The sequence below is a fragment of the Acanthopagrus latus genome, chromosome 15 (genome assembly GCF_904848185.1).
Source record: "Acanthopagrus latus isolate v.2019 chromosome 15, fAcaLat1.1, whole genome shotgun sequence".
Taxonomy (NCBI): Eukaryota; Metazoa; Chordata; class Actinopteri; order Spariformes; family Sparidae; genus Acanthopagrus; species Acanthopagrus latus.
Window position 1 is genome coordinate 14,872,659 of NC_051053.1, and position 12,091 is coordinate 14,884,749.

Below are 12,091 nucleotides of genomic sequence, written 5' to 3' on the forward strand. Positions count from 1 at the left end.
TGTAGACACTGTTAGCGCTAACGGCTTCTACATAACTACCAAGACTTACAATCATAATAGTATTTTTAAGGAAAAGAGATACATTTTATTCTGCACCTTTCAACTGTACACGCTCTGTAGATTTTTTTTTTTCAATAATTTGTTTTGTTTGTATTTTTATTGCCAGAAATATCTGGGTCCTGAACTTTGCATATCAGGTATTTTTTTGACTAATTAAGTACTAGTGCTTCAGTTGGATGATGTTGACTTTTACCAAAGAAATATTCTAACACGGTATTTTTACAATTACATTTGGGTACTTTACACAACACTGATACACCATGTACAAAGATTTTCCGAGCCAATTATCCGACCTGATTGTCAGCATTTTTCTGATCATCGGAATCAGTGTTTTGTTTTCTATCCTCTTGACAATAAAATAAATACATAAATACAAAATGCCCTAATTTGGCCGTGATGTAGCATACAATTTGCAAAGAAGCTAATAAACAAAAATATCAAATAAACGTAGTGAGTAAAAAGCACAATGTTTACTACTAAAATGCAGTGCAGCAGAAGCACATATACAGCTGCAGAAAATACTCAAAGTACAAGTTCTTTACAGTAGTTGAGTAAACGTACTTGCTGCCCGCATTGCATTAAACCACATATGTTGTGCTGTGTTGTGTTGTGTTGTGTTGTGTTGTGTTGTGTTGTGTTGTGTTGTGTTGTGTGATAAATAAATCAGCCTCTGTCTGCAGTCTGCTGTTCAAACGCACAAGGTGAAGGTCACACATGACTCACTGGCAGTCAGCTTCACTGGTTCACCCACCTGTGTTTTCACATCCAGACATGGAGAACCTGTGTGTTGCCCCAGATTCACTGCGTATTGGATCACCTCTGGACTAAAACAATCTTCTCCAAAGAAGGCCAAGGCCCACGCTGGGCTAAAGCTGAGGCCCAGTCCCTCTGCTCTGGATCCAGGCGAGAGGAGTCGCTCCGATGCCACAGAATCGCTGTCCTCCATGTCCTCCGAGCAGTCGGGACTCATCTGCTCGTACTGGGCTCGCGTCAGGCCTTCCTCTCTCCCTGACGGACACTCGGCCTCAGAGGGGCTTTCATCGCTGCCCCCCGCTGAATGATCTCCTCCCTCCATGACCCCTGCGTCTGAACCGTCAGTGCTCACGCCTCGACCAGTAAACAGCAACAGTGGAGAGAGAGGGAGAGAGAAGAGAAAGAGAGGGGGACTGAATCACATGGAGTGCAAAAAAAACAAACTGGATTTGTGGAGAAAAAACACAAAGAGAAATCCCAGGGGTGGCGCTGGGGTTATTTGTTGCTAACCCTATCATGGCCACACAATGCATCCACTGTTTAACAGAACATCAACAGATGAGCTTAAAGGCAATTCAAGCACATCTTTTTTTTCCATAACTATCTTTTTATCTCAAGAGCCTGTTTGTAATGAGGACTCCATGTCCAGCATTTTTTAATAGCACAATGAATGTAGTTGCAATGGTGCGTGAGTGCTTGTGAATGTCATTGGCCAGAAGTGAGTTCCAAAGGAGAAGAAATCTTTAGAGTTTGCTGGCATGCCTTGGACTCTTATGAATGTACTCCAATCTTAAGAACAGCATCCAACAGCCAGTCACAGCTCTCATGACTTCAGTCAGCAGCCAAATAAAGCAAAACACATCAAAACATCACAGATGATTCGGGGGATTTTTACAAAGCTGACACCAGTAATGAATCTGCCCACCGAGGGCAAATCTTTAAAATCTGTAAATAATTCATTACCTAAAGTTTGTTTGAGGAAGAGACAATTTCTTAAAAAAGTATTACTGTACTCAGAACAGCTGTGGTGGGATAAAAGCATGTTTACTGTGAGTGCAAATCTGAGCTACTGGAAGTGGTTAATGACATGGAAGTACTCTGCTACAACTTAGAGGGAAATGTTGTACTTTTTACTGCACTGCATGCTCACAGCAACAGACGCTCATTCACAATGTCCACACTCACACAGGGGCTGGGGGCCGTCTCAACATCAACTCATCAAGTGCATGACGGCTCCCTTGCAGACATTTTGAGCTCTTTGCGGCCGTTTTCTGTAAGTCTGCATTTCTGTAGACTTGTCCTGAAGGAATTACCTTCAGTCATAGGTCTGTAATGCTAAACATAGGATGCCAGGTGAGGTCCAAAAACAACATAAATCCAGATTGAATATCTGAATAACTGTATTATTCTATATGCAAAATTTATTGTATTTACAAAGAGACATTTTCTCCTGGAACTGATTCATTGACTTAAATCAGGCAGTTTATTAAACTACAAAAAAGTAATCAGCTTTTACAACAGTATGGAAAAAACTTTTATAAAAAATCTGACTGAATTAAACTATTTGCCATTGCGTATACATATACTCTCTATCTTCTTCTCTTATTACATGTTGTAATATGAAGTCAGCCCCATAAGGTGAAGTGAAATGTCACAAAGCGCTGTACTGTTTCTATTTATAACATTTCAGTTGCCTCAGGAGGAAACTTGTGATTGGGTCAAAGATTGTAAATACCAAACATATCACCAGCATGTAGAATATGATGCACTGTTGTATGAAGGACAACATCAGACATTAATAAGAAAATTTACAAATGCACTAAAATGACATTGTAAACTAATGTAGCCTTCCTTTATTGAGCTATTTATGTATGAATTCATTTCTGATTTTAGCAGTTTCAGTCCCACATACACCATCATCCCTTACCCAGCAGTGTTTTTAAATTGTTGAAATAAGTAAAATACTACTCACAAATGAAAACATCCAAAAATATTGCAATGCATCAGCTAAAACAAGAATATTATATATTATAACAGTTGAAGAAGGCCTACTTTATTTGATGGATTTTAATCAAACATTAGCACCGAAGAAACTCAAACTCAAATTTTGTGACTCTGTGTATTTATGAACTTGGAACTGGATCTAAAATTGAACCTGAACTCAACTCAACAGATGTATTTCCCCCCTGAGTGAGATTTTTTTTAAATCATTACACACACTAAATTTGATCTTCGTCAAAAGCATCTCCTACCTTGACAGAGACCGTGTTGACTCTCCTCCGATCTTAATTCAAAAGCTTCAAGTGCAGCTGCATTTTCTCCATGACGGTACTGGGCCTCGGTTCCTTCCCAGGAATCCACAGCAGCAGCAGGACTGGACGTGTGAATGTTTCCGTTCAGGTCGAGACAACCGTGCAGGCAAACTTCCCTCTTCCCGCCCCAGACAGTGGCTATCAAGGGTTGGGTAAGAGCTGCCCTTTTCACAGCCTTTGATGGAGGCTGCTCATTAGAGCCTCTGCAGGAGGCGCATTAGGAGAGAGAAAACACACACAGTGCGTTCAAAGCTGCTGATAATTAGCACTTATGTAAGGAAAGATGCCAATCATTTGCAATTAGAATGTGATAAAAAGACAATTGGAACAATAGGGCCAAAACAAAACAGTCAACAAACTTCACCAGAATCCAGAATACGACCTTTACAGCAGAGGGGACTTAATGATTTCATGTGAAAACACAGTCGCTCATAGCAACAATCAATAAGAGGCAGAGAGAAAAAGTATTAAAGACACATTTCAAACATGTTGCAGCGTGTTGCTCACATATTGCAGATCAGACGTGTGTCACACCAATCAATTTAATCGGACCCGGAGAGGACGTCGTCCACTCCCGTCCATGTCGGAGCCTGAATGGACCATCTCTCAACAGAAAGACCACAGTCCTCTCTCTATACAGCTCGAGAAACTGCGGAAAAAATAGCCCTCGACAGCTGTGCCCTGTGAACGAGTGTCCATCACTGTGTAAGGCTGTGATGTCTCCCTACTGCAGCAGATTAAAGGGCCCCTCCACACATCGCCCCGAGCATAAGAGCATGGCAACGCCCGGATAAAAAGACGCCTGAGAGAACTGACAGGCTCGTCCCTGTGCTCGTCTCCAGCTCACATTTACATGAAGAGAGATGTCTGAAGCATGACATTCATTGCCTTCATTCATGTATTCATTCACACACTTAAGAACCCCCCCAATCAGGGCTGTTTGTCAGCACATCAGTAACAATGCAGAGGAGGCTCCACATGTACCTTTAATGTTGCCAGTCATTTTCTATACAACTGTATCGCAGAGCTGTAACCATAGGGACCATTTCAGCTGCGGGCTAAAGTTTATACATTAAGCGCATGTTGTATTCACGCTCATTTAAATTCTGTGTATGTGTGTGACATGTAAGTGTGCAGAGGAGGAGAGGTCATGCTCAGCGGGCCTCTTCTGCAGAACCCACATCAGAATAAATTAATCATCTGACTGCAAGCAGCCAAATCTGGTCACCTCGCTGTTTAGAGGGAAGCACTGGCTGTGTTACTGTGAACAAGATATGGCTTTCTTAAAAATGGGTAATTATCCTGACACCAAAGATAATCTATTTAACTCATAATAGAGGATAATTGCCATGATTTTATTCATTAGGCAAACCACCTCCTGAATATTGGTCATTTAGGGATTAAAAACTGATTTATGTTATGTAAAAAAGCCTCTGATCATCTGATTCTCAGCTGTTCTGAAAAAGATGATTTGCTTTTTTTTTTTTTTTTTTCCCCTGTTGTCATATTTAATTGATGATAGTGGTGCTGCAGGAAAATGGTGTGTTGTAAAGAAGCTATAGTGTTAGCGACATGGGTGTCTGTTTGAAGTCCTACTCACAGTGTGGACGGGCTGTCGTTAACCAGGCAGTGCAGCACACCCAGCAGGTCGTCCTCCCAGTACAAGTCGCTGAACCTCTCCTTCACAACACTGGCAAACGCGTCGTACTGGAGGTCCTTCAAAGAGAATATGTACTCCCCTCGGAAAAGAGAAAAAGGTCGATTTTCTATATGAATACGTGCAAAGAGGCCAAGACAGATTCACAGAGTGTGTTATTGGTTTGTTTTTTCATTAAAGGAGCACTATGTAGTTTGAGGGGAAGACATGTTAATCAGAAGTGAAAGATATTTTTGTGCCTAAATAAACGAAATAAACAAACTCTTTACGTTTTCATGACTCAATAAACCGAATAAACACACTGACCTGAAAGGACAATATTCCATATCATGTTATTTTGTTCATAATTGGCGGACCCTGCCACCTTTCTGGCTTCAATCAGTGTTCCCGGGACCTTATTTTTCTCTGCGAACAGCTTGTTTATTCAGTTAAAGACAAAAGAAATATCTGAATTTCATACCAGCAATGAAGGAGCCAACTGGGGCTGAAGGAATCATTTTTTAGATTCTAAGCTTTCTTAGACAAAGGGGTGTCTGTTTTCGACACCCGTCACATCCAGTTCACTGCTGCCATCCTGACGTCAATGGGCACACTGAGAGTGTTAGATGAGATAAAGCCATCTTTTTCTCTCCACCTAGGGGTTTCCCAACAGCTCAATCTGATACCATAGAGAAGAATTGTATTGTGGGAGGTCAAATGTAAAATATATCTCTCTAGAGGTGTTGGTATGTTGGAGGAAGATGAGACAACTTCCCTGCGGGCCTTTAATCATAGGGGTAGCCTACATTGAACGAGTGAACCAAATGTGAACATTCCTAGAAATATATGTTTAGAAGAACAATTACCAAAGAAAACGTCAGTATGTGAGAATGTTACTTGTTTGCTTGCTGAGTTTATAAGGTCTTTGTCCTGATTTCGCTTTACAAAAGGTGCCCAAGCGCTTTTGCAGTTTCACACAAATCCCCATATATAATTCATTTTTCACACAAAATACTACAAACATCTAATTTAATACAAGACATTGTATATATGTGCAGATAGATTTACAAAAACACATAATGCAGTGGTGGCAACCTTTCTAACCAACCCCTATGGCTCCTGACAGAAGTGCTCCTTTATTAACATGACCTCTTCGATGTGTTTATTTGAACTGATTTTAAGTGAGAGGTTGTTAATACTTTTACTCTTGCTAATACTGTTTTTTCCTTCAAACATTTGACCTGTCTTTGTTCAGCTCACTTTTCATGTATGCTAAGACTGCTTGAGGTTGCAGAAGCTGGAAGTTTCAAGCATTTATTCATTACTTTTAACCATTAACGTCACTTTTAGCCAACCATGTCAACCTTTATTACTTTAGTTACAAAAACCTTTCATTCATTACTCTTAGCTAATGTTAACTATGCCATTATTAATTCATTAGTCTGAGCTAACGATGTAAACCTCCTATTTCTTTTAGCTACGATTAACTATGTCAATCTTTATTACTCTTAGTTATGTCAACCTTTCATTTGTTACTTTTTGCTAATGATCCTAACCTCATATACATTAGCCTACTTTCAGCTAACATTAACTATGTCAACCTTCATTACTTTCAGCTATGTAAACCTTTTATTCATTACCTTTAGCTAGCGTTAACTATGTCAGCCATCTTTACCTTCAGCCATGTCAACCTTTTATTCGACACCACTCCTGCATAAAGAAATACACTGTGTAAAATAATATATAAAACATTCCAGCCATCTAATGATACATACCCATAGCGATGTCCTCGTGCCCATTGTCCAAATATCCATCAAGTGAAAACTCTCCCTTGAGCAGGTCAATCACCTCTTGTAGGGCAGGATGGACTTTAGGGGAAAGGGACTCTGAAGGAGATTGGCTTTGACCTTGTGTTCCTGGATTTGTCTGTCCATTGTAAGCTCCGGAAACACTCTGCTCCAAGGGGCTGTCAGATATGATGGAGCTACCTTTAAAACAAGATGATGATGGGCCATATTCCTGCCTCACAGGCAGATTCATACAGTGAATAAATGGGCCATCAGAGGTCTTTGGGACTGTGATTAGTCCCTGCAAAGGCTGTGGCACCAGGGAGAGATTTATATCCAACCCGGGGAGGGACTCTGGAGCTCTAACCTGCACAGGCACTAAGGAAAGGTGTCCTGATGTGGGATCCTGACGGAACAGGTAATTGTTGAAAACACCACAGCCATTGAGGTTATTGGATAATGGCTGAGGAAGGGAGACTTCAAGATGTGAAAGATCGGGGAGAGCAGAAGAGGAGTTCACAAGAATCTCGTCGCTGGAAGTTAGGAATGCCTGATGGACAGGAAACTCCGGTGTATGTAGATTGGATTCAGCCTGTGTAGGATAGGGGTACTCAGAGTGTGACGTGAAATCGAGGTCTCTGTCCTCGATGTGTTCACTGCTTTTTTTGAATCCATCAACGGTTCTGTAAAATAAACAGAGGTGTTGGTGTAGCTGTTTTCCACTTAACTCAGTAAGAAAGCAAAAGTGTATTTCCCAACATGACGAACTGCTCCTTTAAATGTTAGTTCTCTATTTCAAAACAGATGCATAATCATTATTATTCAAAATCTACTATTATACTGATATTTATATTGCATCTGATTTTCTGATGGAACTTACCCTTCAACAGCAGCTCCGAGGTGTTGGCCCTCCTCCTCTGAGTCCCCCTCATTGGTCAGGATGATGGGGGTGAAGTGTGTGGCAGTGGAGGTGAAGGCTTCTGGGAGTTGGAGCTCCCTGTTGACTGGGTAGCTGTGGGGAAGAGGGCCAGGCACAGGAGCCAGTCGGCTCTCAGTGGCCATGGGAACAAAGCCTACACACAGTTACAACAACGCCAGATACAATATCAGTGATATTGTCTCATGCAATGCACATTGGTAAATTAAACAAAGTGACCTGCTACTATGGCACGATCCCAGTTGACAACGATGCCACGGCCTTTACTAAATCTCTTTACTGAATCTTTTCTCTGTCATGAATGTCGGATGTATGAGAAGTCCCCTTTTCAAGACAAGAACAGATTAACTGTGCTTCATCACAGGATGTTTCAAAGGGTCTTCTTAAAGTGGCACATTTAGTATATAATATAGTTTTCATTTCAAGGTCAGCTATATTGCATGAGGGTCATCCACACAAAGGTGAAGCTGTCCTACCGCTGTTGTTTTGTGCAGACTCTTCACACGAGCTCTGATGAGCTTCTGTAGCACTCAAACCATCTGTATTACTGGACGCTGGCTGAAAGAAAGGAAATTTGGAGAGAGATCCTAGTTTACAATGAGACAAAATGTGGCAGACATTAAATTGAGGCTAAAATGAAACACAGTCAAACGTGTGGTGAAAAAGAAAGCAAAGTTTACCGGGTGAACTCTGCTGATGAGGTTCTTCCAGACAGTCTCAGCATTTGTCCCTTGACGTGATAAGTAGTCACGACAGCTCTGCAACAGATCCACACAAAAACAAGTGTGACAACAACACGGACACTTCACACACGACCACCAATAATGTTGGTATTAATTCTGCCCTGAAATAACTGAAGTGTTGAAAACGAACAGCTACTTAAGTGACTGACAGCATAATAACAAAAATGCATCATGGTAGTTTTTAGAGGGGCCCTTTGGTGACGGAATGACAGCACTTCTCCAAATTGGATTCTCTGTATTCAAATAACAAGTGATCTTCTTTCTAAAAGGATAGGTCTATTTGGCAAAGGTGCTCCTCTCTGTCGTTGTGATATCTGCACATTGATATGCAAAATCAAATCAGGCTTTATTTATAGACAGCTTTTCATACAGGGAAATGAAATTCAAAGTGCTTTCCAAAGCCAGACATTGAAGGCAGAACACAGCAAAAAAAAAGGCTGAATTAGAAAAAAATAAAGAAATATAAAAGAAAAACATTTGATTAGGATCAAATGTATTTCTTTAAAACGGTACTTCAATTTCACTGTGACCACCTAATCTTAGATAATGATTAATAAGCTGGACTTTCCTCACAAGACAGACAGTCTACAGCTATGCTAGCAGCTCTGAGGCTGAAAAAAATCAATCAATCAATCAATCAATTAATCAGAGAAGTGATGGGATGGTTGGATCACTTTCAGTGGCCAAAGCAGAAGAGATCTGCTGGTGAGGTGGTGTTGTGCCTTATTAAAGAGGAAACTGAGTCACAAACCACCACAGGAAGTATTAGCTTTCTTCAAGTGTCAGCCAAAGCGCCATGCCAATAGTTTGTCTACTGCTTACTTAAGTTTGGCGCTGAGAAAAATAAGCCAATTTAAAGTGTTGGATCAATGAACAATGGATGAAAAAAAATGTGAAATTAAAATAATAATACTTTTTTGGCAATGATGATGGAAGGTCTCTCAATGGGTGTCCTCTTTGCCATCTCCAGGAGCAGCCTCTTCAGTTTGCGTGGCATTGCCAGCTTTTGATTAGGTGATAAACTGAACTTGGCCGTAGCCCAGAGAATGGCAGCAACCCCGTACACACAAACCTGAGGCAATGCAGGAAAGAAGAGAGGAGTGATGAATCTGAATCCGACCAAAACAAACATCTCGTGAAAGAACCTTTCGAAAATAAATTAAGCCATTCAGCTGGCAGACCTTTTCCGTCACAATGCCATGTTCTTGATATTCAGGAGCAAGATAAAATTCATCTCGGGACCCTGCAGAGAACACTGAACATCAGTTACTGAAACCAAAAAAACCTCCAGGCGCTGCTGCTTCATACACTTGCAAGTGAACCATCACGAACGAGTGAAACGAGACCACGGCAACAACAACGACAACAAAAACCTACCTATGTTTTTTGGTTTCAAGAAAAGTACTTCTCCCTCGCAGCCCACGTGCACGGTGTCCAGGCATAAATAGGCTAATGGAAAGAAGAGAAATCAAAATCTGCACAGAAAATAATGTGGGCAGCAACATGCAAGCCCTTGTAGCGTTATCTCTTTTTTCATCTTTCCTCTGAAAATTTCAACCCACAAGCCCAACATTTGGTGCATGATGAACAAAAACAAACTTATGTATAATAAACATGCACATAAAACAAGACGTGTCCTCTTATAGACTGTGTTGGCTCTTGCAGGATCATTTAATCATCAGTAGTTTGCCACTGATTTCATGCATAAAGTGGACAAAATCACCTGGAAAGTCCATGTAGGTCTGCAGTGAGGACAGGCAGGTGTAACACAGCGCCCAAAGCTCATTAACTGTCAGCCTCCGTCCACATCGAGTAAGCAACTCTCTGAGAGAGATCCACTGGAGAGAAAATAAAGAACAAGCCCAGTTTAAAAACGGAATAAGTAACAGACTTCTGAGTTCCAGCTGATCCCTCAGTAGGCCTAATTAAACTGAAGTAATCTCTAACATGACTTGCTCAAACTCCATTTCCAAATGTTCAAACATTCGGCGATGGTTCGTCTCGAGGAATTGCTTTTGGTGCATTAATGCTGAGTACCTATGTGATTACTCTGACTCTTAGAGAATGAACACATCCCTCTAAAAGTGTTACATCAGTAAATTCAATCATACAGAGGACTCATTAAACAAGTTGTGAGCAGCTGTTATGCACATACTCACATACTAAGCATGCGAAAAAGTTTCATTGCAATCCATAAAAAAGCAGATCTCAGCATCGTGTCTCATGGCACTAAGAAGGAGTAAAGAAACCCAAACAAAGTTAATTATTGAGTGGCAGCCTATAAGCAAGCTTTTCCTTGGCTAACATTAATTACTTAGATATCTAGCTAGTTATAAAGGTAAAAGTTGGAGTTTCTCTGGGCTGGGAAGAACGGACGTACAAGTGTCTGCATGGCGGGCTGCCTTGTCACTACTCCACTCTGCCTAACTAGCCCAGAAAAGCTGCAGCTGCAACAGTCGATGAGGTCGACGTGTTTAGTGGGGAAACTACAGCCCACAATCTGCTGTATCAGCTCCACTGCTGGCCATTTGTTTTACAAACCAACTGTGAAAAAACTACAGACAGCCCATTAATAACAGACATGTTAAGAATGCTAGTTGGATTAAACAGTAAATTACACGGTGGCCCACAGGTCACCTCTCTCTCAGGGGAAGACAGCCAAGAACAGGTACTCGGCCCTGGTCATGGGCCTAACAGAGCTCCCTCCCTTCTATTGTCAAGTTGATGACCAGGACCATTAAATAGCTGTCATTTTTGTTTCTTCCATGAGACGAAGGTACCTATCAGCGGAAGTGCTTCTCTTGCCTTCTCCTGTCAAAAAAAATATTTAGAAGGGAGTCTTTAATCATATGAACATGATAGATGCGAGCCAATCAGAGGGAGAGTAGGGCAGGTCTTGCAAGAACGGCACTGGGATCTATAATGACACGATCACCTCGTTATATTACCCACTGTTTTCACAAAGCTGAAACGTTATACTTGGGCCACATGATGACAGTGCAGACAAAACTCCATGTCAACACAAGCACCATCCAACTGCTCCCATTTCTCAACTAAGCTACAAAAAGAACACTTATCATCTCTCTCTCTCTCTCTCTCTCTCTAACAGTTACTCTTATTTAAAAACAACCAACTCTTCAGTGAACACAAGAGCATCGGACATGACCCCGTGACCTAACCTCATCCTGAGATTCTTCATTGAGGCACAGCATGCTTTTGGTCATGTAGTTATTAGGAATGTAGAGGCTGTGGTTCAATGAGCCCTGGTCCCAAGCAGAGTCCTGTTCCATTTCCAGCTCCTGACACAAAGTACAGGACGATGCTGAATCCTGGGCGCAGTTACAAGATTCACATTCGTGGGATCCTTCAATCTCTGTTTCTCCACTGAACAATGTCTCTGGAGCGTCCTCATTTCCTTCTGACACTTGGTAGTTCACAGCAGAGTTCACGCAATCCTCGGCACTACTGTGTGGGTAAGACTCACAGGACCTGCCCCGGTTAAGTCTTTGAAGCCTGTTACTCCACACAGACTTGCAGCTCAAATGTTCATCCGCTCCAATCTCAGTGAGGTCAGATACAGGTACGCTGATATCCCCATGACTCGGAGGGGACAGGCACGGGGGGTTGTTGGAGTCTGGGACGGAGCAGGAGCGGTTCAGAGCCCCCCTCACCCGGGTGAGCCTCTGCTGGGCTCTCCTCCTTACTGGAGAGCTGTTGTGGGACCTGCAGTCCAAGTCATCTGCCAAGATCATGCCGTCTCCGTCACCGCTGTCCATGTCCTCCTCCCAGAGCGAGGAATCCCAGCCCCCGCACACCTGCAGATTTAGTTTTTAAGTGTACAGTCATTCATAAAAAGATTCAAG

At 41.8% G+C, this 12,091-nt stretch overlaps 1 protein-coding gene across 2 annotated transcripts in view; it reads right to left on the reverse strand.

The window, feature by feature from the left end:
* The window catches only part of LOC119033923 (kinase non-catalytic C-lobe domain-containing protein 1), a 40,007-nt gene that overhangs the window by 13,249 nt on the left and 14,667 nt on the right, over positions 1 to 12,091 (reverse strand). The window contains exons 7-18 of one of the 2 annotated variants that reach the window (XM_037124525.1): positions 11,408 to 12,043; positions 9,952 to 10,066; positions 9,606 to 9,677; positions 9,410 to 9,471; positions 9,142 to 9,300; positions 8,166 to 8,243; positions 7,962 to 8,043; positions 7,429 to 7,621; positions 6,537 to 7,231; positions 4,726 to 4,864; positions 3,066 to 3,328; positions 812 to 1,173 (exon numbers count right to left, since the gene is read on the reverse strand). In XM_037124525.1, coding sequence (XP_036980420.1) covers positions 812 to 1,173; positions 3,066 to 3,328; positions 4,726 to 4,864; positions 6,537 to 7,231; positions 7,429 to 7,621; positions 7,962 to 8,043; positions 8,166 to 8,243; positions 9,142 to 9,300; positions 9,410 to 9,471; positions 9,606 to 9,677; positions 9,952 to 10,066; positions 11,408 to 12,043 — 2,856 coding nt within the window. The remainder of the gene's footprint in view (positions 1 to 811; positions 1,174 to 3,065; positions 3,329 to 4,725; positions 4,865 to 6,536; positions 7,232 to 7,428; positions 7,622 to 7,961; positions 8,044 to 8,165; positions 8,244 to 9,141; positions 9,301 to 9,409; positions 9,472 to 9,605; positions 9,678 to 9,951; positions 10,067 to 11,407; positions 12,044 to 12,091) is intronic. The other variant, XM_037124526.1, reaches the window with a different exon arrangement.